Raw genomic sequence first — 25,000 nt, 5'->3', positions numbered from 1 at the left:
CTTTTTGACTAATCTCATAGGATTACCCAGAGGTGGCTACAATTAAACAAGTTGAGTTATCTCTCTCTCTCTCTCTCTCTCTCTCTCTCTCTCTCTCTCTCTCTCTCTCTCTCTCTCTCTCTCTCTCAGATGTTCCTTTTTTTACTAATCTCACAGGATTAACCAGAGGTGGCTACGATTAACCAAGTTGAATTCTCTCTCTCTCTCTCTCTCTCTCTCTCTCTCTCTCTCTCTCTCTCTCTCTCTCTCTCTCTCTCTCTCTCTCTACACACACACACACACATATATATATATATATATATATATATATATATATATATATATATATATATATATATATATGTATGTATGTGTGTATATATATAATATATATATATATATATATATATATATATATATATATATATATATATATATATATATATATATATATATATATGCGCATAAAAATCACAGGGAAACGTGATGCTCAGATGCAGAAGAACCACAGGGAAGATAAAAATATGAAATATAAGATTAAGTCCTCACTAGTTTCGCGATACTTCTTCAGAGGACTGATTTATTGTGAGAGGTTTCTTTACATTTTATAGGGACAGTAAACGTACGAACATACATATAGAGACTTATAGAACAATGCCGCTCCCATTCCAGCTACCTGAGCTGTTATCAGGTGTTTACTAGGCGGAGATCAAACCTCATTAGACACCTGCCAAAAAGGATCTTTTCTGCTGACCGGTAAATTCTTGTTTTAACTTTCAATACAATTTCTTTATATCAATAACGGTAGCCTTATCCATATAAATACTTAAGCAAAACTATATGTATATAAAACACATCTATATATAAATATATACAAAGACATATATATATATATATATATATATGATCATATATATATATATATACATATATATATATATATATATATATATATATATATATATATATATATATATATATATATATATATATATATATGATCACCTGAAGATCCGCCGCTCATAGCGATTCTCTTTACGTACTTTACCTTAAGGTCTGCATTTTATGTCCTAAAGGACTTTTCGTAATTAATTTTGTCTTGTGCATTCCGAAGCATTCAGCCTTTCACACTGCATATTGCTCGTTTGTTGTTCAATCCAGTATACATCTTGAAGGTTTACAAGGGTAAATTTATCAGGCAAAGATCAGTGAGCCATATGTAATCCCCTGAATGGTTGATCTTGGAGTATAAAATAGTGCTTGTGACTGCATAAGCTATTAGATTTAAACGATGGAAACTCATCCAACTCTTTGGAGCAGTACAGTGTTTACAAGTATTCCACAAAGGTGAAGATGAACTGCAGCTCTTTTAGTGATGTAACCAAAGCTATATATATATATATATATATATATATATATATATATATATATATATATATATATATATATATATATATATATGTTGGTTTTCGTTTGCAGTAATTGAAGTTATGATGAAATAGGAATGATGATACGGTGAAGAGATATTTCACGAAGATGAAGTTAAACTTGTTGCATATATTATTATATGAATATAGATTGACGTGATGTGCAAATTGGGAAGAAATTACTTGGTATTTTCTCTATGATGAGAAATAGCAACTCTAAGCCTGTATTCCAATTGAGGATTGTTGTAATTTAAGTAGGCTTAACCTTAATCAAGCTCGTGTCCTTCCCGAAATGTAGGTCGTAAGTGGTGATAACGCTCTATCAAAAATCAATTTGATTCCTCCCGCAAACAGACAAACCTTTGCTAAAATGAGATAAGCTGAACATTCGTATTTATGATTTAATTATGCATAATTGTCGATGCGTGTAATTCTGAAGCACCAGATGACCTATTAATTAATGTTCTCAGATTTCTATATTGTCTGAATCTCTACGGTAGCATTCCACCACTCTATGCTTTCCTTATTTTTTGTACCTATTTTCTCTTCTTTTTTCTCACTTTGATGTGTAAATATTAGCCGATATTTTTTTAATGACTTCTCGTACGGCTCTTTTTCATTTCATTGAATAGTTCGTTGCTATATTCCTATGGTCAGGAAATTCGTATGATTGGCCTTGATTTTAGTCTGCCTTTGACTGTGTTAATCATGAGGCCCATGTTTTCACGCTCAAACAGCTGGGAATGGGTGGGTCGTTTCTTAGCATCATTATTGAATTTCTAAGAATAAATCGCAAATAGTTGTTGTTGATGGGCACCTTAGTGAGTATATGAATGTGATATCTGGTGTTCCTCAGGGTAGTGTTCTTGGGCCATTACTTTTCATACTATATACACATGACATGTGGTTTGGTCTAGAAAACAAGTTTGTTGCATATGCAAATGTTGCTACTCTCTTTGCATCAATTTCATCACCTGAATGTAGATCTGGGGTTGCTGAATCCCTTGATAGAGATCTGGCTAAATTTAGTGCTTGGTGCCAATTATGGGGTATGAAGTTGAATCCTCACAAAACTCAAAGTATGATTGTAAGTAGGTCAAGGACCGTGGCTCCTCAACATCCTGATCTCAGCATTAGTAAAGTTTCTTTAACTTTGTATGACTCTTTTAAAATTTTAGGTGTGATTCTCGACAGCAAATTTAATTTTGAGAATCACATTAGGCCTGTCTCTTCTTCAGTTGCACAGAAAATTGGCTTACTGAGAAAGTCTTTCCAGATTTTTGGTGATCAATCTATTTTGAAGAAGTGTTTTAATTCTTTCATTTTACCTTGTTTCGAGTATTGTTTTCCTGTCTGGTCTCCAGCTGCTTATTCTCATTTTAATTGGTTGGACAGGAACTTACGGTCTATTACACATTTCTTATTTTTGATCTAAATATTAATCTCTGGCACCATCGTTTAATTAGTTGCATAAGATTTTTTTTTTTTATAATTCTGACCATCCTTTACATTCTGATCTTCCCTACAGTTCCATCCTGTTGGTAATACTAGGTATGCAGTTAATTCTAATAGTTAGGTCTTCTCCATCATTATTTCAACTGTGACCAAATTGTGGAATGATCTTCCTAATCGGGTTGTTGAATCAGTGGAACTTCAAAAGTTTAAACTCGCAGCAAATGTTTTTATGTTGAACTGGCTTACATAGGTCCTTTTATTGTATATATATCAAATATCTATTTTAATGTTAATGTTTTTAAAATATTTTATTTTAATTTTCTTTACTTATATCGTTTATTTATATCCTTATTTCTTTTCCGCACTGGGCTATTTTTCCCAGTTGGAGCCCTTGGGCTTATAGCATCTTGCTTTTCCAACTAAACTTGTAGCTTAGCTAGTAATAATGATAATGATAATAATACTGATAGGCAAGTTCAGTGTCTGTGGCTTGTTCTAAAAGAACTTTTTCTTTTCTCGTATAATAGCTTTAATGGCTATAATCCTTCATTTCCATTTGTTTCAGGAAAAATTTCAATGGTGCTATAGATTCTTCGAAAACCTGTCTTTTATAATAAATAATTAGAATTCACCTTACTTTGTCAAAACAGTAAAATCTATATATGCTAGAAAAATGATAAATGTTACAAATTTAGATGAAAAATAATCACAAGATATTTCACCTCATAAGTGCTCTTTTATTTCACGTGAACAGAAAGCAATCTTACCTTTTAGCAGCGTAGGGATCTGTCTCATAATGTTGAGGAGTAATGATGTATACACTTCCGAGTTGGCTAATTGTGGCTTCTGTAACCGAGCTCAACATGAAGATCATGGCGAACAGCCCAATCTGTTGACAAGCGGGTAATTAGGGATAAATCAAGAAAGATGTTTTAAGAGATTAAAAGATAGATGTGAGGCAATATCAGAGGTCATTTTGTGGGGTAATAGTCCTATCGAACCTGGATATAACCTGTTTGGTTGAAGGACTCTGTATCCATCCAAACCTTCAGTATTTGACCATCCAATCTAGTGGTGTCGGGAATCAACAAACTTATAATTTCAAGGGTGATTATTTTTTCTGTATTTCATGGACTCCCTTAAAATTCACTAGCTGCTTCCTGTTTCCTCGACTCCTACGCCCTCCACTGAATTAATTAATTAGTTTATGGCTTCTAAGGATTTGCTTAGCGCAACTTCCTTGGCACATGAAAAAAATGTTAGCATGCATTTCAGAATAGCAAACAAGAAAAATCCCTTAATTGAAGGAATTGCAATAATAATACAAAATTGAATACATTATCAACAAAAAAAAGTTACCCATTTTTAGTTAATGCTACTATAATAATCCGGTTATTTCTTAAGTTATTGAAAATTTACTCTGAAATGACAAAAGAGACATTTATTTCAACCTGTTAATGGGTATAATGAGGCTTTTGTAAAATATAAGAAAAAAATTTACATTATAAGAGAAAAAAAAAGTTTGAAAACATAAACTTTTCAGGGTTAGTCACAAAAATTTTATTTTTTACTTATCAGCTGGTTATTAGTGTTGCCTTGAAAAGAAACGTTCATTGCAACCTTGAAATCATCGTAATACAGAGCTCGTTAAACGTCATGAAAAAAACAGCGGCAATTTGCATAACAGCATTTAATTTAGAGGACAGGTGATTATAGTAGCCGGGTGTAACCTTAATAACGGGAATATAATAGCCAGAAGAACACGTCAATTACCAACGCTTCCTTCTTCCGCAGTTACTAGTTTTTATTTATCGCAGCAAAGGAAAGAAAAAACAAGAGAAGAACGATTCAAGCAGTCATTTTTCATTTGTTAGTTCGCTATACATGAATTCTTAAAGATACTCACGAGTTTAATTACGGTGATGTAATAAATTGATAAAAAGTTCCTTTATATATTTGGAAGGTAAATACATATCTTATTATTAAGACAACCGACCACGAACAAACTTTCAAAACTGATGTATACAGTAATACACATATTTTTATTAACTAAAAAGACAGGGGTAAGCGTAATTAGCTAATAGGAACCACTTAACAATGAATACATTTTACATTAAAATCCTTGAATGGATTTCAAAAGATAAATTTTAAACTCTTGCTGAAATGGGACATTAAATTTGGAAACTTTTAGTAGACTTTTTAACCTTTTGGCTAATGGTGGGTCAGACAATTTTTTTCTTGGGGCAATAGGGATTTTTCTCTGGACCTTAAATTCTTGTGAAAGGTTTAGGATACGTGAATTCTTTCGGAAGTTTCCTTATCGCTTATATTCGTGGTATTTTTCATTAGACTAGAGAGTGGGTGGGAAAATGTTTCTCAAAAGCATTCTGACTTTGGGTGATAGAATCATACGATGACGAAAAGATCATGTAGTGCAGAAAGAAACACAGAAAATATGTAAAGAAATTATGATAATAATAGTAATAGTGAAGATGTGGAGTCTCTAAAGTAAAAGAAAGCGAAGGAGCTTTATAAAGATGTTTAGACTTAGTCTCGATTTTCAGAAATACTCAGTTTCTTAAGAAAATTTATTGTTTTTTAATTTTTCCAAACTTTTTCCTAATAATCCTTTGTTTCCTCTGCCAAATAATAGTACTATCTACTCCCTGGCTTCTATACTGTAATCCAAAATTACGGCATTTGGTGGTTTTTGTATTCCATGCGTAGATTTTCTCCCTCGCTGTTTTCCTAATTAAGCCTAAGCCACCCCTTCTGAGCTTAATTAGTCTATAAAATATAAATGCCGCTATACCCTTTATTACAAACTGACTGGCTTGATGGCTTGTCTGTAAGTGGTGAAACAGCACCCTAAGAATGTGTGCCGTTATTGTTGCTAGGTATGCACTTAGCCTGAGTCATCCTTACCTAAATACAAGGTGTCGACTGCTTGGAAATTTCCAATTTGTTTCATCCTAGTTACCACACCTTTCCAAAAAGATGTACTGTTGAACCCTTGCAATCTCAATACGCGTTGCTAAGAATCTCCATTCTGGGAAGGACACTGTGTTATATTTCATAGTGTGCAACCATTAGGAACAACAGTGAACTTGTCATTTTATGCAATGATGTATGGATGTTCTCCCTTTTGAGGTACTATCTTGACTGGCTCAATAACCAGCCAATGATGTTTGTATGTGTTGATAGGTCGTACTGGACTGCGTTTAGGAAATTATGGATTCTGCACAATCCTTCAGGTTAGGAAACGCAAGGATTTTGTTCAACCACATGTTCCAATATTTCTGTAAGGTTAATGCATACATCTGTATCGGTCACGTCACTGAAATGGGCTTTGTTGACGAAGGCAATAAATTCTACTGTGTGAAAATGAAGAAAACCAACGCTCACCAAGTTTTATAATTGTTATAAGTAGAAATAGCAGAAGTCCTATATTTTCACAGTAGAGCTTGTTTGTTTTATGGTTGTTTACTCCAGCGCTAACTATTTAATTAATTGTGGATTTTCAACTCATCGTTTTAGTATTTTAAAACTATAATTGAAGTCATATGTAACAACTTTACGATTGGTGATTGTGGCATGTTTATATAAAGAACTGATTTGAATGATGGAATATATTAGTGATATTTACTCACCATAATAGGTATCTTAGTTGTACATCTAAACATCTACACAGTTTATGAGCCGTTGACTCTGGCTTCGTTATCAGTAACCGAATTTGCGTTAATCCGTGCTCTCTCCTGGCTCCCCGTTATTTAACTATTTCATAGTTAATTGGTGCCTTTTTTTTTTTTATTTTCTTGCTACTGTTCATGATATATTTTCTTGTTTTCTTCCTAAACCATTTTGTTGGCTTAGGTTTTATTGTTTAATCGTGAATTGTTTTTCTCTAGAGATAGGTTTTATTACTTACTATGTTTAAAGTAAATTATATCCTTATGATTTTCTAATGTTGATTTTTGTGTGGAATAAAAAACCTTTTATATCTCGTCATTTGTCATTCTTTCTCATCTTTATTTTGTTGAAGCCAAAGGTAAAGTATTTGAAATTGAAATTTTGGGGTCTTTGCCTGGGAATAAAGCTGAAAACGATATTAACAAAAGAAAATTTTCTAAGATAGAAATTGATGAAATATATAACGCGACAATTAGTAAGAAAAATATTCAGGGTTAATGACATTGAAGTTGAGAGATTATGTAAAGAAAATAGAATGTCATGATTGTGTGATAAAATCAACAGTGCAATTTTGTGGCCTTAGAAGGGTGGTTAGTGGAAAGAAAACAGCGAGTGTTGGTATGTGGAATTAACCCAGATAGTATATTCATCCACGATTCAGCAATGGAAATATGAATGTAGCAGAGGTAATTTTCTTCTGTTACTTGGGTGTCATCCACTGCCTGGGAAGATTCTTATATTGAAATTATTAATAATAATAATAATAATAATAATAATAATAATAATAATAACAACAGTTCCTATTTCTTTATACTTATATATTTCAGATTATTATTTTGTTTGTTTGTAAGGAGAAGCAATCGTCTTCTTGTGTTTTGTATACAAGGACCAGAAGTCACGAACTACAGCGAGGCGTATTCATAAATAGAATTAAGTATGTCGATATCATCACGAAATAAATGAAAGCGTGTAAATGGAAGAATTCATTCTAACCCTTCAGTGTAGAGACAGTACTCGAAACCGCACCAAGTACTCCACCTGTACGTAGGATGACCTCAAGGAGGTCTGAAGGACCCACTTCCAAGGAGATTCCGGTTAAATCTTTTTCTAGAACTTCATTCAGAATATATGTATATATAATGTGTATATATATATATATATATATATATATATATATATATATATATATATATATATATATATATATATATATATATATGAGATTGTGTTACCAGGATTTAGAGGTTTTATCAATTTATTCTGTCATATTCTCTCTGGCTTCCCCAAAATTTATTCATTGGTTATAACTAGAATAAAATTATTAAATATACGTTTTTAACATGCATCGCAGATTTATTGATGTCGTAAAATAAGTTTACAGAATTTTTAGCTAAGTGGGAATATGTTATGGATTACATTTTTTCTTTAATAATTGATAGAAGACGGTTGTGTTTTGTGATATAATTAACCATCTTTATCCTCTGCTTTAAAATCTTATGGGAGTGATTTCTTAGTTTTAAAATTTTAGAAAACACATATCGCTCTTCAGTATTAGTTTGATTATGAATTATAAGAATGTTTGTGTGTACATATATATATATATATATATATATATATATATATATATATATATATATATATATATATATATGGTTATACAATATGTATATATATACTGAAGTAAAGTACTTATAACTTTCATCAATTTCTTATTATGGACCGTATTCGTTCGCTTTCGCTTTCGCTTTCTCCTTAACTTTTCGTCAATGCTCTTTAACATTGACTCTCCAGTTATTCTGTATCACATCAAGTTATGAGTTTTTTTTTCTTCCTGCATCCCCTATTGTTTCCTTCTCATGCCTACAAATACTTCTTGTTTTCTCTATGATATCATTCATAACTTTTACAGATTCATGTATAAAAACTTTATGGTTCATATATTATTATTATTATTATTATTATTATTATTATTATTAATAATTGCCAAGTAAGAGAAATCTAACCTTATGGTTATTCTCGTATCTGTAGCCTTGATTAAACCTGTGTGTTAATTGCATTTACAACCACGTTCTCATTCATATCTTAATCGTATATTCAATAAAATAGAAATTATTTACTGCCAGCTACTTTTTTCCCCTTTAACACATACATCAAGTTACGTTTTAATCTACTCTGCTATCAAGTAATCTATTATCCATGTACATCTATGATTTTTTTTTTTTTTTTTTTTTTTTTTTTTTTTTTTTAGAAAATGTGTATTTACAACGATTACATCCATTTTCAACTGCCTTTCCATGTTACTACATTTTTATTTATCCAGGATCTCTTTACCAACCAACAAACAAACACTTTTGTCTGTTACTGCATCTGAATTACCTTTTCATAAACTTCAAACATAACAAGGCTCTAAATTCTATTCTATCTAAATCACTCCTTCACCTATATTATTTTGCATTGAACGATTGTTATAACTATTTCCAAGTCTCACTCTGTCTTTTACGTAGTATCCTTCAAATAACACATTTGCACTTCTTCATTTATCCTTAGATTGGTGCTTACACCACAAGTCTTACCATTAGGCTAACCTAGTATAGCACCTGCATGGTGCCTCAGAAGCATTTACGTTTTAACCTTCCCTTATCTGCAAATTCTGCGTTTTTACCTTTGCCTTATTGGGTGTGCCAAATAATTCTGCACCACATGTCAAGTCATTCAATCCAAAAGTAATTCCTAATTTTTTCCCCAATTTCTTTACTCTAGATCATTGCAGAATTTATTTTCATATGCTAACTATAAAACAAACTGGCGAAAATGGTTGTGTGCTTGGTGTTGGCCTCAGTGTAAAATGGTCATTTAACATTTAAGGGGGATTTCCTCCTACCGAAGGGTCCATAACCCTTCCTCAGAAGCTCATGTTTCTATTCATATAAATACCGTAAATCACTACAATTCCAAAGGCAGCTGTATAATATTCAATTCATTCACTGATTTAATTATATGTAATTGACATTGGCCTGAAGAGGAAAAGGTCTTCAGGTGTTTACTACTTGTCCTCCCACACACCTCTGCTGGTGCTGCTACCAAATTCTCTTTCATAACATCCCCTATCTCTTCATGTGATTCTGACATTTCACTTATATATCTCTCTTTTCTGGCTCTTTCCACTTCAGCTTCCTAGTTTTGATCCTCCAATTCCTGGCCAGGGATTTTTTTCCCTACTGCTTTCAACCTAAAATCTGCCACCACTAATTTATGTTGAGCTAAAACTGATTCCTTAGGAATATTCTTACAATAGATGATGATTTTCTTGTCCTTCTTCCTAACCAAAACATATTGAATTTTAGTCTAATTTTGTACACTTTTATATGTTACCAGATGACTTCCCCTTTTCTCAAACAGTGTATTCAAGACTACTAGATTCGTGGCTTCTGCTAATTTTAACAATCTTTCACGTACCTGGCTTCTTCCAAAACCTCTTCCTCCATGTATTCCTGCAAAGCCATCAGAACTCTCACCCACATGGTTATTTGTCTCCAGATAACACTAATAGTTCACTACTTGGAATGCTTTCTGTTTGTATTTCTAATTTTCTCCTGAATTATTCCTTCTCTTCATCACTACATAAGATATACCATACTCTCTTATGCTAAATGACCAACTGGAATCCATCTGATATCAGAATACTTGTTAATACTATTTACATTCATACTGATTATTATGAAAGCTTTTTAATCCATTTATGAAATGCAATGCGAACTTATATCCGTACATCTGAAAATTGATCTGCAATTTAACGAAGTGTTTTCATTGATTATTTTACTACAAAACAGACGCCCTATAAAATTCTTAGGTTAACGTAAAGGGGGATATGATCGTGGTATGATTCAGTTCTTTATATAACAACCTTATCCCATTACATCATAAGGTACTCAACGTATTTAAAGGTACTCAACGTGCTCCTAGATTTGGTTAGAAGTAGGCACTTCGTAACAACACTAGTTTCCCCATTTAGATTAGGATCGTGTAATGAAAGAACACTTGAATGTAGAGTAGAATAAGACAAGGAGTAAGGGATGGGGGGAAGGTGTCGCGATGGGGAGTCCTTTTCATGAGAGGGTATGAAGTGAGAGAGTTAGGGAGCCCTACCACCGAGGTAATGGAGAGGGGGGATGGAAGAGGTTGGATGTGTGCGGTTTGGGGAGTTTGCTCTAGAGAATGTGAAGTGCGACCACTTAGCCTTGATCTTGGGATGTTGAGGAACAAAGAAGACTTCCGCCAACAGGTTCCCCCTGAGCTCCATTCTGCTTCCCAAGGCCCTTTCCTCTTCTCTCCACTCTAAAAATAACAAACTCACTTCGTGGTTTTAACTAGGCCAGGAATATTATTCTTTTTAATGTGGAAATGCGTTTTAGATAATAATGAATATATGCAGAATTTGCTAAAAGAAAGGAATAAATTTAATATATTCCCTGTGGGATAAGGAAAAAATTACATTTAATTGAGGAGATGCGGTATGATGAAATATGAAAAAAAAGAGGATTGCAGCGAGAAAGTGTGTCGAATATAAGATATAATATTGTAGGAAAGGAACATTAGACAACATGTGGTTAAAAAAATGCAAGGAAATAAACTGTCTTCAGTATGTGCTTGCACGAGCAGAAGGGATGAGGATGATAATTAGATTATTTATGATAAGACGTAAATAATGAAAAGATAAATACGCCGAAACGTACCGAGATCGAAAAAACTAAGAGCTGGATAATTATTTGTTTAAGTAGTTACAGGAAAATTTGGACATTATGTTGCTACAAGAAATGTAATAATTTGAAATGCGTATGGTAAATTAGTCCACAAAGATTAATAAAATAATTAATTCAATGTGTGACCACTAGAAATTTAGTATTTACTTTTTTAGTGATGCTGCATGAAAGATGGGAAAGAAAATACATTCCCATTACATTTACATACGTTTAACCAACAGTTGGGAAAGGAAACTTTTTATTTTGGGTTACGATGATCGTAAATAAGAAAATATTTTGTTTGTGGGTACACGGGGGTGGGGGGGGGGGGCGTCTCCCCTATTTTTCCCTCTGTCAGGATTGGTCTGTTTGAAGATATAAGGTTTTCGATCCGTCAATGTCTGTGCATATGAATAGAAATGTTAAGTTTGAGTTTGATAGATATCTATTCAGCACTGTTCTACAATGATACATAGAAATTTACGATTAGGTGACGTGATTCCAGAGGGAAATTTTGGAAGCAGATTTAGAAGACATAGAAACTTCTTAGTATTGTTCTTAGAAGTATAGTTTAGAAATCTCATATTAGTATTAGAGTGTTATTTGTATCGTATTACAATTTACAGTGAGTGCGAGTGCGCATTATATTATTCTCGGTAATATGCAATTTCAATGCATCTCTCACTCATATAGAAAAGTAATTTCTAATTATTTTGCATGTGCTATACTGATTGCATAATCGGAATAAATAAAGAATATGCTTATTGTTAACATTTTCGAGATGTGTATCACACTATCATTAGTCAACAAACTAGTGTATATCGGAGCAATATCCTAAACGACTAAACTAGCAGAGTAAGCTTCAAATCTACAAGCGCCCTTTTATAATTGCATCATACAATTATTTTTTATTCATTTCGATTAGAACATTCGCTTGATTTATTTTTAGAACTGCTACCAAATGAAAAGACGCCAACTATCCCTAGCAAACGAAGAATATCGGTGAAAACGGAGCAGGAGTTGGTGCCGAACCTTTGCTTGGCCATTGATTAAACTATTTGCGATAATAGGAGGTACTGTATTATTTTGTATATGCGTATTGTTGACGAACCAATGTTTTTAAAATAATGGTTATTTATTTATCTTTGTTGGTTTTGTGACTGCGATTATATGAATTTGTGAGTTAGACATTTATTGCATAACTAAGTGGTAATTAGATTTATCTAATTTTCATATTCGTCTCAAAACGAGAACGTAATGTAAGTTTTTTAAACGGGGACTAGCAATAGATTACCTATCTGTATAAGACCTACTTAATAATTTATATCCGAACATGAGCATTTTGTATAGATCGTGCTAAGAAAGAATATGATTAAAACAAGTATTATGTAAATAACATGGTTTAAAGCAAAATTGGAAAGTGTTTATGATAACTGAAAAATTACTTTCATATTTAAAAAAGATCAAGAAGACATTATTTGCGGATTAACATACGTTTTGGTAGGTATTTGCAAAATATAGAACTATTTTGCTAACTTCCTTCCCTCGTCTATCTCTATGCACACACACACACACACACACATATATTTATATATACATATATTTTATTCAGTAAGTGGAAGTTTTACATTATTTCTTTTTTTACGTAAGATTAATAAATTAAGTAAAATTGATATGAATATAGATTGAACTATTGTGTGTGTGTATATATATATATATATATATATATATATATATATATATATATATATATATATATATATATATATATATATATATATTTATATATATGTATGTATATATATGTATATATGTATATATATATATATATATATATATATATATATATATATATATATACATATATACATATGTAGAAATACATACATGGGCAATCCCTTTATTTGAGGCTAATACAAATAAATAATTCTCTTCATCGATCATCGTCATAAATGCATGCGGATGATGGGGAAACGGAAAAAAACGCTTAAAGAATAGTAGAGAAAACACAACATTTCCGGAACCATTACATGAGGAATTGTTTATGAAAGTGAATATTATAGATAAAAAACATTATATCAAGTAGATCATAATGGTGCAGAGAACAGACTAAGATAAATCAGTTTTTTGAGGTGATGTAGACCAGGTAACTTCAGCTAAAACACCTCCAGCCATAACAAGACATGGGCAATAAAAACAAAGCCGACCATACACAAAAGAACCAGAGAGATGGTGTATTTAATGCGTCAGAGCTCGAAAATAGTAGATTTGCAGTATACTGGAACATTCGTTTGAAATTGGGTCAGCCGCATCAAAATCGGTTGTCATGGAGAAAATCGTTAATAGTTTGAACAGAAAATATTTATAGTTTCTGCCTTGTAAATACAGATCTAAATGTGTAATGACGTATATATGTATATTCACATACTATATAATATATAAAGAAATAAAAACCCAAGAAATTCGTAAACAGAATCGTAATAAAATTGAGGAAACACTAAAGTAAGGAAGCATCGAATTGATGAAAAGAAGTCTTGGAACAGGACATTAGGAGATGTTTGCTTTAAAGGGTTAAAATTAGAATATTTTCAACAGAAGAGGAGTGATGAAAATGACAGAGAATTTGTATATAACACTATGTAATAGTTATATAAAAAAAATTGCCAATAGAAATGATGAAACATTTGAGCCGGTACTAAAAGTAACAGTAGAAGTAAAGAAAGCGTTAAAAGCTATGCTAAGAGGCAGAGAAGATGGAGAAGATGGCTTAGCAATTAATTTAGTAATAGATGGAGGCGATTTCATAGTAATAAAACTCGCTGAACTTTACGCAGTGTCTGAAAGAATGCTCTAAAGCTTGTAAACATTTATCATTAAACTAATTCACAAAAAGAGAGACGCAAAAGACCCGAAAAATACTACCCAATAAGTTTACTCCTAATGATATATAGAATATTTACAAGATCATATTGGTCCGAATAGAGAATGGCAGCTAGACTTGAATAAACCAAGCGAGCAGGCAGGCGTTAGAATTGGGTATTTAACAACTGACCATAACCATGTAAGTAACCAGCTAATGTATAAATCAATTTTATGACAAACCGCTAGGTATGGCATTTGTAGACTATGAGAAAGCTTTTGATTTTGTCAAAACTTCTGTAGTAAGGAAAGTCCTTCTCTTCGTTAATAATGAAAGCCCTTCAAAGACAATGAATAAATGAATCTTAAGGTAGAACTCTTTTAAGTTATCCATACGGGTAGTACATATATCCTAAAACTACATAAAGATAGTAAGAGAATCCCAAAGAAGTTTTTAATAATCAACATTGGGAAAATTTAGGAATTATTATAAACGGGGAACACTTTAATAGCTTAAGATTTGCACATGACATACTTCTATTTAGTGAAGCATGGGAGGAATTGCAAAAGAGGATAGAAGATTTGAATAAAGAAAGCAGGAATGTATGACTGAAAATTAATAGGAGTAAAATTAAGATAATGTTCAATGAAAATACAGGCAGACAGCAAATAGGGTTGTGAACAAACTTCTTGAGACTGTTAATGCATATACGTACTTGTACAGTCGATAAGTGTTTCCTCAGGACATGGGACCTAAATTAAAAGAATGATAACCATGGGGTGGAGAACTTTTGGTAAAGAAAAGGATATTACGAAAAGTGAAATGCCAATTTCTCTAAAAAGAAAACTATTTAATGTGATGGTCATACCAGTATTAACTTATGCCTTAGTAATTACAGCTCAAAGAGCTATGAAAAGAATAATGATGGGAATAACACCAAAATACAGAAAAATACCAACATGGAAATGAGAGTAATCTAAAGTAAAGAATATTCTAGCAACATGTAAGAAGAAGAAATGGACATGGACAGGACATTAAATGAGAATGTCAGATAATATATGGACAAGAAGGACGTGCCTGAAGCCATTGTGCTGAAGTGGACTAGCAACGGCTGATGATGTTGATGATGATGATAATGATGATGATATATATATATACTGTATATATATATATATATATATATATATATATATATATATATATATATAAATTATATATATATATATATATATGTGTGTGTATATATATATATATATATATATATATATATATATATATATATATATATATATATATATATATAATATATATATATATAGAGTGTGCGTAGACTAACAAAGTTACATTGGAGGTTCAATTTATAAACCCATATCTTCATCCAATGAAACACACATGATTAGAAATGGCTGCCAGACAATGTCACTGGAAATTACTTCGCAACAATTGTTGACTGTGTACGGTGGACGTCTTGACACGTTACCACAGTGTAGATAATACGATTACATGGTCGCTCTAAACACTGAATGCTGTAACTTGTTTGCTTCTCCAATTCAGTTTCTAAATAGTTTTGGCTGGCCGTTGTTGCGTCATTCGATTGAAATTCAAGATGTTCATGGAAAACTGTTGTAAATTAGGAGAATTTCGTGGGAACTACACTACGATGTACAAACCTACGCTTTAACACTCATCATTCTACTAATCTCTGTACTTGTAGTTACTGTAACGGAATTTTTTTGTCCCAGATCTTAAAACGAAATATTTTAACCTAGGTTTTTTTTTTTTTTTAGTTATATGCTTCATAATAGCCATTTTTTGCTTTTCTAAAAATTATTAATTTTTTCCTAAGGAATTTTGAGTAAACAGTAGTTAATTGAATAGTATTAAGTGTATTTAAGCGAAAGCTTTTCATTTTTTCATTTTAGAATATATTGCAGGATCTTCAACTTTGGAGTTACAAGCATTTCCATTCTATGAATGTTTATAATTTCATAATCTTATCCTCCTAGTGTTTATAATACACATTTTAGATGTAATATTTAATATTCAATGTTATTTCTAGATCGTTATTAACGCCCTTCAACGCTTTTTACACATACATGCTAATGCTTTTCTGAGATGTGTTTGTTGTACCTCATCTTTAGATATATTCTGTAATTAAATCGTACGTTTTACATTTTACCGTTTATGCAACATTATCTCCATTATTTTATCATTAAATTTTGAGAACAAAATTCTAATTGCTTACAGTATTCTCTGATCATATAATATAAATTCTTCGTTTGTTGGCCTTTGCAGGATATAGTTTGGCGTGTTTTCACGAAATCTCGAGCTTTACTCAATTACAATAATTGAACCTATCAACTTTTGTCTTTTTCTATAGTTTTTTTTTTCCATATATTTATTCATGCATATCAATCCTGATTATTTCAACTTTGGTTTTTTTTTTCAGAATATATATTCATATGTAAAACGTTTAAACTTCCATTTTGTTTATGTTATACCCAATATGTTTCCCGTTGTAATTCGTTATCAGTTTTGATAGGAATACTTATACCCCAAAGTTTTTATTTTTCATTGAATATAATGTCTAAAATGACCATACACTGTTTTAACCCTTCAAATTACATTTTCATTTATATAAATTTCGTAATTGATCTCTCACCCTTGTAGATTTTTATCTTTCTACTATATTTCTTCATTCCATGCGGTGGATTTTCTTTTGATGTAAGAGAACAAATTCATATAGAAAATGTGTACTTTTATCATTGAACTTTTTCCGATCTTATCAAACAATATGAGTCAGTAAAATCCAGTTTGTATTGTTTTATGTGATTTATTGTGGAGAATTAGATGCAAAACGACCTTGGTTTTGCTCGATATTGGGGTTTTTCATTAAGCTTTGGTCGTTTATCGTTGATGGTAACACGGTTTCCAAGGTATTTTAATAAAGATTCTTGTCTGTTAATGTGTGTTGTTCCTAGTTTGATTTGAAACGCATATTACTATCCTTTGAGATTATTATAGATATAACAATTGATTTATTACAGCACTAATAGAAGATGAGCATGCTAAACAATATTATGAAAGAAAATATTTCCATGGCTGGGACTCGGCAATATGCTTTCCATTGTATTGTAATGACATGTCAAGAGAGATATACATGAGCCATATGAGATGGTGTATTTATTTGGGAATAGTTTTATCTCTTTCTTTTAGCATACCAATTTTCGGTATTTAGAACTATAAGAACTCAGTCACAATTACTTTCTCGCGCCAACAATTAAATTTCGAATATTCATTTTGGTTATTATTATTATTATTATTATTATTATTATTATTATTTGATAAGCTACAACAGTAGTTGGAAAAGCAGAAGTCCATAAGCCCAGGGCCTCTAACAGGGAAAATAGCTCACTGAGGAAAGGAAACAAAGAAAATTAAAATATTTTCAGAAAAGCAACAAGATTAAGACAAATATCTCCTATGTAAACTATAAAAACTTTAACAAAAGAAGAGGAAGAGAAATAAAATAGAATAGTGTGCCCGAGTGTACCCTCAGCAAGAGAACTCTAACGCAAGACAGTGGAAGACCATGGTACAAAGGCTATGGCACTACCCAAGATTAGAGAATAAGGGTTTGATTTTAGAGTGTCCTTCTCCTAGAAGAGCTGCTTACCATAGCTAAAAAGTCTCTTCTACCCTTACAAAAAGAATAGGGGCATCTAAACAATTACAGTCCCGTAAGAGAATTGTTTGGTAATCTCAGTGTTGTCATGTGTATGAGGACAGAGGAGAATGTGTAAAGAATAGGTCAGACTGGTCGGTGCGTGTGTGATTGGCAAAGGAAAAATGAACCGTAACCAGAGAGTAGGATCCAGTGTACCACTGTCTGGCCAGTCAAAAGACCCCATATCTCTAGCGGTAGTATCTCAACTATGGATGTAAAGATAAAAAAAAAAAAAAACCCTCTTTATTTCAAGAAATGTGAATAACGACGCGTGTGCCAAAAGTAAAGCAAACCAACCATGCTTTTCCTTCGCCATTCCAGCGAAGCAGAAAACGAAATAGCGTGAAGAGGAACGGTCCGTTAATTCTCCTTGCATCTGGTCGGAACTTCCAGGAAAATGACATTTCCTCGGGACTAGAGTTAGGTCACGTTCTGGGCGACTCCCTGCTTTTCTTGGATCAAGGAAGACATATTCACTAAACAAGCTTGGGTACGAATAAAAAATCAGGGTTTTCAAAAATGTTTTGTTGTATATTTAAACAAAAAAAACATATTAAGAACATTTTGTTAATAAAATTGGCTAATGGTACTCCAAACGGTTATGTTTTAAATAAAATGACTATCCACTATATCTCTGCGAAGTGAAGTAAGGTATTATGTAAATCTCCCTTCAGGGGGAGAGGGAGTATTCATACCCTATTCAGAGTGGGTTACCCCAAAAGGTACACTTGGAAACCACAGACTCTACCAATTGCCGAACCAGCGGGTTGCAATTAGAAAAGGGGGAGAGGGTTGGAAGAGTTGAATCTGTGTGAGCGTAGATATCTATCTAAATAATTAGACGTCATTTTTGACGATTCGGGTACACTAGTATGTTAGCATACATCACAGGCAACGCTCGGTAATATTTTAAGACTAACCGTATCTAATTTTGTAATCTTCAGGTTTGCTACGACCGAAAGACATTATATTGAGGTGGTTGTGTACGAACTAGAACCAGCGCCAAGACTGAATAAAGGTTTGATAAAATCTCAAAACAGCCGTTGCTTTTTTCTGGTTCGTAACTTGAACAGATGCAAATGAACGATTGACATTTGAAACCATCGGTATATACTGATTTTTCATAAATTTTAGTAACTATAAAATTGAAGCGAATGTTTTAGAAAATATATTTGAATGGAACCTGAGGATATTATTTATGATATCTTTGTTTCCAGAATAGAGGCTAAAAGGAAAGTTTACACACACACACACACATATATATATATGTATATATATATATATATATATATATATATATATATATATATATATATATATATATATATATATATATATATATAAAACACGTGTGTATACATATATTTATATGAGTACATTTATTTTTGTGTCGTCTGCGTCATTAACTGCCTTCACGTAAAAATGCAAAATTTCTTCGCAATGTATCTCGGGCATTTACCAACAATGAACCAAACCACGAAATTTATTGAGCCCTCATCAAAGAAAAGAGAAACCTTTACTTAAGCCCAACAACGCTTTTGTCAACTACCCGATCTAGACGAGGGCAATTTAATAGTAAGAGATACTGATGACAGATTACATTAGTTATAAAATAAATCAATAAACGACATAGGACATAGAATTGTCAATAATAAAAGATTTCCATAGATAGTAATATTAGCGCTATATTAACATGAACAAAACCAAACTGCAAAGAAATATTTGTGTACAAAACAAGTTTCAGTGCTGCAAATAAATGCAGATATACTGTACGTAAATAGTCTTAGATAAAAAGATCCGAAATTCATTTATATAAATTTCTTAGAACATACATACCATACACACACACACACACACACACACACATATATATATATATATATATATATATATATATATATATATATATATATATATATATATATATATATATATATATATACATATGTATACACACACACACACACACATATATATATATATATATATATATATATATATATATATATATATATATATATACACATACATACATACATACATACATACATTATGCAGGTATGTTTTTGTGTGTCTGTCAATGTGTATGTGTGTTAGGATGCACCGTCGCTGTTTGCTTTATTTTCAATTAATTCGACTTGCACATTGAGATGATGCACTTCAGACGGGGGACTGAATTTTCAGTATGTACTTAAATGACTGGGATTGTTGTTTCATAACTGTATAATTACATTCACTCACTATTGTTTAGATGGAGCAAGCAAATTTGCCATCACAGTGATATGGCCTTGTTTTGATTATTAGCACATATCTTCAACGACTATTAATCTACGTTCACTCTGTTTTGCGGTGAAATATTGCTCAAACGAGTAACTCGTTTGATCAACATTTGTGCAATTCTCCAACAGATGGATTGCCAAGTGTCCGTCAAATAAATTATCTGTCATTATGAACAAATTCAAAATTTTCCATTTTGACACAGACAAAAAAAAATTCATCGCTATCATCATCAGTAAATAGAGATTGAGTTTTTAAACATGAATACATTATATGTTTTTCTTTACTTTTATAAATTATTATATGAAATTGTCCGTTCTTTAGATTTCCAGTACGTTTGTAATTGAAGTTTTTGCTTGTTGAATAGAACTCTCATATTACTTTGAGCTCCGGAAGGTTTCAGTAATGAATATAGAAGCGTTCTCAATGGATCACAGCGTGGCGCTCGCCTGTGATGATTCTTCACTTTTTTCACTCATTTTTATTTGATTTCTTTTATATTTATTTTGCAATAATTTTGGTTCGTGTGTACTCTTTCGCACGTCTTGGCATGCCTAAAAGTGTTTGTGCAATGGTATGATTTTTACGAAATAATTTACTTAGAAATGATAGTTACCTATTTGATGTTCTATAACTGAATAATTCATTATCTCTTTTTAGATGCACATTTTTGTTGCTCAATAAACTTTTATAGCGCTAGTAGAAACGTTTTCATAGATTTTAGTCTTAATTATTTACTGAATCTTCCTAGGTTTTATTGACTCGATTGAAATTACATTTTCTTATTAGTTTTGTTTAACTTACGCTCTAATTATACCTTTTTAGTAATTATCAGTGTATTGAAGTTACTCTTGTTTTTTTTTTTTTTTCAATTTCATTTCATTTCTATATGAACAAATAAAATGCCACTCAAAGTAAGAGTAGCTACCTCATAAATTATTCTTTTTCAAGTATTCTATAACTGACTGTTAGTGTCATTTAATAAATGGATATCTAAAAAATACATTTTGCATCACGCTTAGATGAAAGAATCATATCAATAACTTAAATACCTATGAAATCTTTTGAATTTTTTTTTTATTCTGATATCCTATGTTAGGCTTTGAGCATTATATCTGAAGCACTTAATGTCTTTCATACCACACTGATCATCTGATATTGTTTGAAATGTTTGATGACGCTCTTGAATTTTCTTTTTTCATCACTGATAAAAGGGTTTTGATATAAAGATCAAATAAATTCCCTGCGAACTATGCTACCGCTGGAGAGTTATTGGGTCTTTTGACTGGCCCAAGACCGCTATCATCACCCCTTCGGTACTACACTTTGTATTACTCCTGTTTTGACCTTCGTAATGCTGGGGCCACTTTTCAACGTCTCATGGATGGCATCTTAAGGGACCTCCCCTTCTGTGTATGTTACGTGAATGACATACTCATGTTCTACTTCTCCAAAGAGGAGCACCTCCGTCACCTACGCATTGTGCTCGACCACCCACAACAGAACGGCCTTGACTGCGTTGGATCCCTGTCAGAGTACGACTCATTTTTTCTTCGTCTACACATACACCGAATAGTTAGGGTTTATTCCTTACACATTCTCCTCTTATTTCATATACCTGACAACACTGAGATAACCGAAAAAATCTTCTTCACTTTAGGGGTTAACTACTGCACTGCAAGGGTATAAGAAACTCTAGCTAATGTGCGAGTGCCCACTTAAGTTGTAACTGAGAAGCGAGGTGAATACAACTAGCTTTATTTCAATAGACAACGGGCTGATATACAAGACTTTCATTGGAAGAAGATCACAAAAATTCAAACACATCAATTCATGAAAAGACAGGCTGAGACCGGTGCTGTTAACAGTAAGGTGTAGAGTGAGGTATACAATAAAAAGAAAATACTATTACAATATAGGAGTGTATGTGAAACACATGCGATACATGTCTCCCCCTTTAAAACTATATAAATGTGGAATAGGGTGCCCTGCTCCTGAGAGGTGTACTGTAGGTGGGTCATCTGGCAGGATATGTACAAGTTTCAGGCAATCAATGGAGACCTAGTCTTTTTTGCCAAGCATGTAAATTAAGAATACTTTCAATGTGCCACGGATCACAAGGAAAGGTCACGTAGAAGGAGTGGTTTGCTAGTGACGTTGCTCAAGGAAAGGTGCATTGCTGAGTGCAGATCGGTCGGTATCTGTTGCTTAGCTGGGGGCTTGTGAGTCTGGCGGCAGGGAGGAAATTATTCCGCAACGTGACGCAGGGTCTGAAGATTGTCGGGGGAGGTTGTAGATTGAAAAAATTTGGCAGGGATGACCAATGGGTCGCCATATACCATTTCAGCTGCCGAGACTTCTAGGGTGTCTTTAGGAGTGCTCCCTAGTCCCAGGAGCAGCCAAAGAAGCTGGGTAAACCAGTTGGAGTCCTTGCAGCTGGACATCAAAGCTGCTTTGAGGGTGCGAGGAAAATGTTCAACCATTCCCTTTGCAGCAGGGTTGTAGGTGGTTGTCTGATGTAGAGTGATTCTCAGGAGATTTGCTAATGATGTCTACAATTGAGAGGGGAAAGTGGTACCCCTGTCAGAAGCAATATGCTCAGGAATACCAAATCTCACTATCCATCCTGAGAGACGGACGTTGCAGTTTCCATGTGAAGTGCTTCAGGCCAATGAGTGGAGCGGTTGATGACGGTATACAGGTAACATTGTCCTTGTCATGTGGGTAGGGGCCCGTCTACACTGACGTTGATGAAGGTAAAGCAACGCTGAGTATAAGGAGAACTGCCCACTCCTGAATCCGTGTGTCGATGTACTTTTGAATTTTGGCATGAAGTACAGGCGCGGACCCAAACCTTAGCATCCTAAGTAATGTTGTGCCAAAGGAACTTTGTCTTCAGTAGCTTTGCCGTTGATCGGCATGAGGGATGTGAAAGGCCACAAATGAAATCAAACACCTATCGGCATTTGGTCTAGGTCAACCAGTACTGACATAACAGAGGAGGTTGGCGTTGGAGTCGTTGAGAGGGATGTCTTCTCAACGTAGGGATGTGCAGGATGTCCTACATGTTTGGTACTCAGGATCTTTTCGTTGAAATTCTGACAAGACATTGTAATCCAATCCCAGATGAATGGTGGTTGATATATTTCTTGACAGGACATCAGCTACGGGATGATTAATTTTCACAGGGAGGTGTTAAAGGGTGCAATTGTACTCAGCCACGTTGGAGAGATGTCGGCATTGAAGGGTGGACCAGGCTTTGGACTGTTGAGTGAAGGCGTGCACCAGAGGCATGTGGTCCATTTGAATGACAGAGGGCGTACCTTCCAAAAAGTGGTGAAAGCGATGGACAGCCTAGTGCGCTGTCAGCAATTCGCAGTTGAAGGTAGAGTAGTTGGATTCTGCCTTGGACAGTTTTCTACAGAAGAAGGCCAATGGGGGGCGGGGGGGGGAGCTGTTGACCACCTGCTCGAGTACTGCATCAATGGTGATGTCGCCGGGATTGATGGAGAGAAGGAGAGGTACATGTTGTACAGGAAAAGTGAGAGCAGCAGTGGTTGATACGGCATTCATTGCATTGCAGAAGGCTGCTTCTTAAAAGGGACCCCACTTCAGGTCTTTTGGGGGGGCCAAGAGTAGTGGCAATGGCTGGCAGGAAACGGTGATAATAGTTTATCATGCCCAAGAAGGTTTGCAGTGCTTTGACGGTCGAGGGCGTGGTGAAGTTCTAAATGGCTGCCACCTCCTCAGAGGGTGGGGGGGGGACTCGCACAGGAGTGATGAGGTGCCCTAAGAAAGGTACTTTGTTGGCGCAAAAGGTACACTTGTTGTACCGAACTACAAGGCCGTTCTGTTGTGGGTGGTCGAGCACAATACATAGGTGACGGAGGTGCTCCTCTTTGGAGAAGTAGAACACGAGTATGTCGTTCACGTAACATACACAGAAGGGGAAGTCCCTTAAGATGCCATCCATGAGACGTTGAAAAGTGGCCCAGCATTACGAAGGTCAAAACAGGAGTAATACAAAGTGTATGTACCGAAGGGGTGATGATAGCGGTCTTGGGAATGTCTTCTGGGTTCATGGGCCCCTGATAATACCCTTTCAGGAGGTCGAGTGTGGAGAAAACCTTCGCTTTGTGCAAGTAGGTCACGTCGGCAATGTTTGGGAGGGGGTAGTGATCCGGTACTGTCTGCATGTTTTTGACGCCTGTAATCTCCACACGGACCCAGGGAGTCATCATTTCTCAGGACGATGTGTAAGGGTGACGACCATGGGCTGGAGGCCTTTTAGCAAAGTCCCATTTCTTCCATTTTCGGCCAATGTTTTTTTGGCGACTGCTAAATGATACGGTGCCAGACACCTTAATATGGCAAATACTGGGAGCCCCGTTGTCTTGATAGGGTGATAATTACCGTCTTTGGCGGGAACTATGAGTGTTTGGTGACGTTCTGGACGGATGACTTCCGGGAACTACGTGAGGACGTGGGCGTAGGCATCCATTGGGGCGCTGATGTGGAAAGCAAGCTCCAAGGGGCTGGGTTGAAGAGTTCTTGACGAGTAAGAGTCTGTGTTGATTAGCCATCAGTGAGCTACATCAATTAAGAGGTGGTAATGTGAGAGGGAATCTGGGCAGAGGATTGGCAATGTGATGTCAGCAACGAGAAACTTCCAGTGTTATTTAACGCATCCAAATGATAATGGGAGGTTCCCATAACCATGGGTGGGGATCGCAGATCTGTGGGCAGCTACTAGACGGCTGTTGACAGATTTAGACAGACTACGCCTTGTCTTGGCGAATGGCCGTGGCAGAAAAAATTGGCAAGCACTCATGTCTACCAAAAATCG

General features: G+C 34.1%; 1 protein-coding gene across 2 annotated transcripts in view; it reads right to left on the bottom strand.

Annotated features, from left to right (window-relative positions):
• Positions 1-25,000, bottom strand: part of LOC137643668 (uncharacterized) — a 53,248-nt gene that overhangs the window by 1,722 nt on the left and 26,526 nt on the right. For both annotated transcript variants that reach the window (XM_068376385.1, XM_068376384.1), the window contains exon 3: positions 3,629-3,750. In XM_068376385.1, coding sequence (XP_068232486.1) covers positions 3,629-3,750 — 122 coding nt within the window. The remainder of the gene's footprint in view (positions 1-3,628; positions 3,751-25,000) is intronic.

This window comes from Palaemon carinicauda, chromosome 7 (assembly GCF_036898095.1).
Source record: "Palaemon carinicauda isolate YSFRI2023 chromosome 7, ASM3689809v2, whole genome shotgun sequence".
Classification (NCBI taxonomy): domain Eukaryota; kingdom Metazoa; phylum Arthropoda; class Malacostraca; order Decapoda; family Palaemonidae; genus Palaemon; species Palaemon carinicauda.
This window is presented reverse-complemented; position numbering and strand designations above follow the sequence as displayed.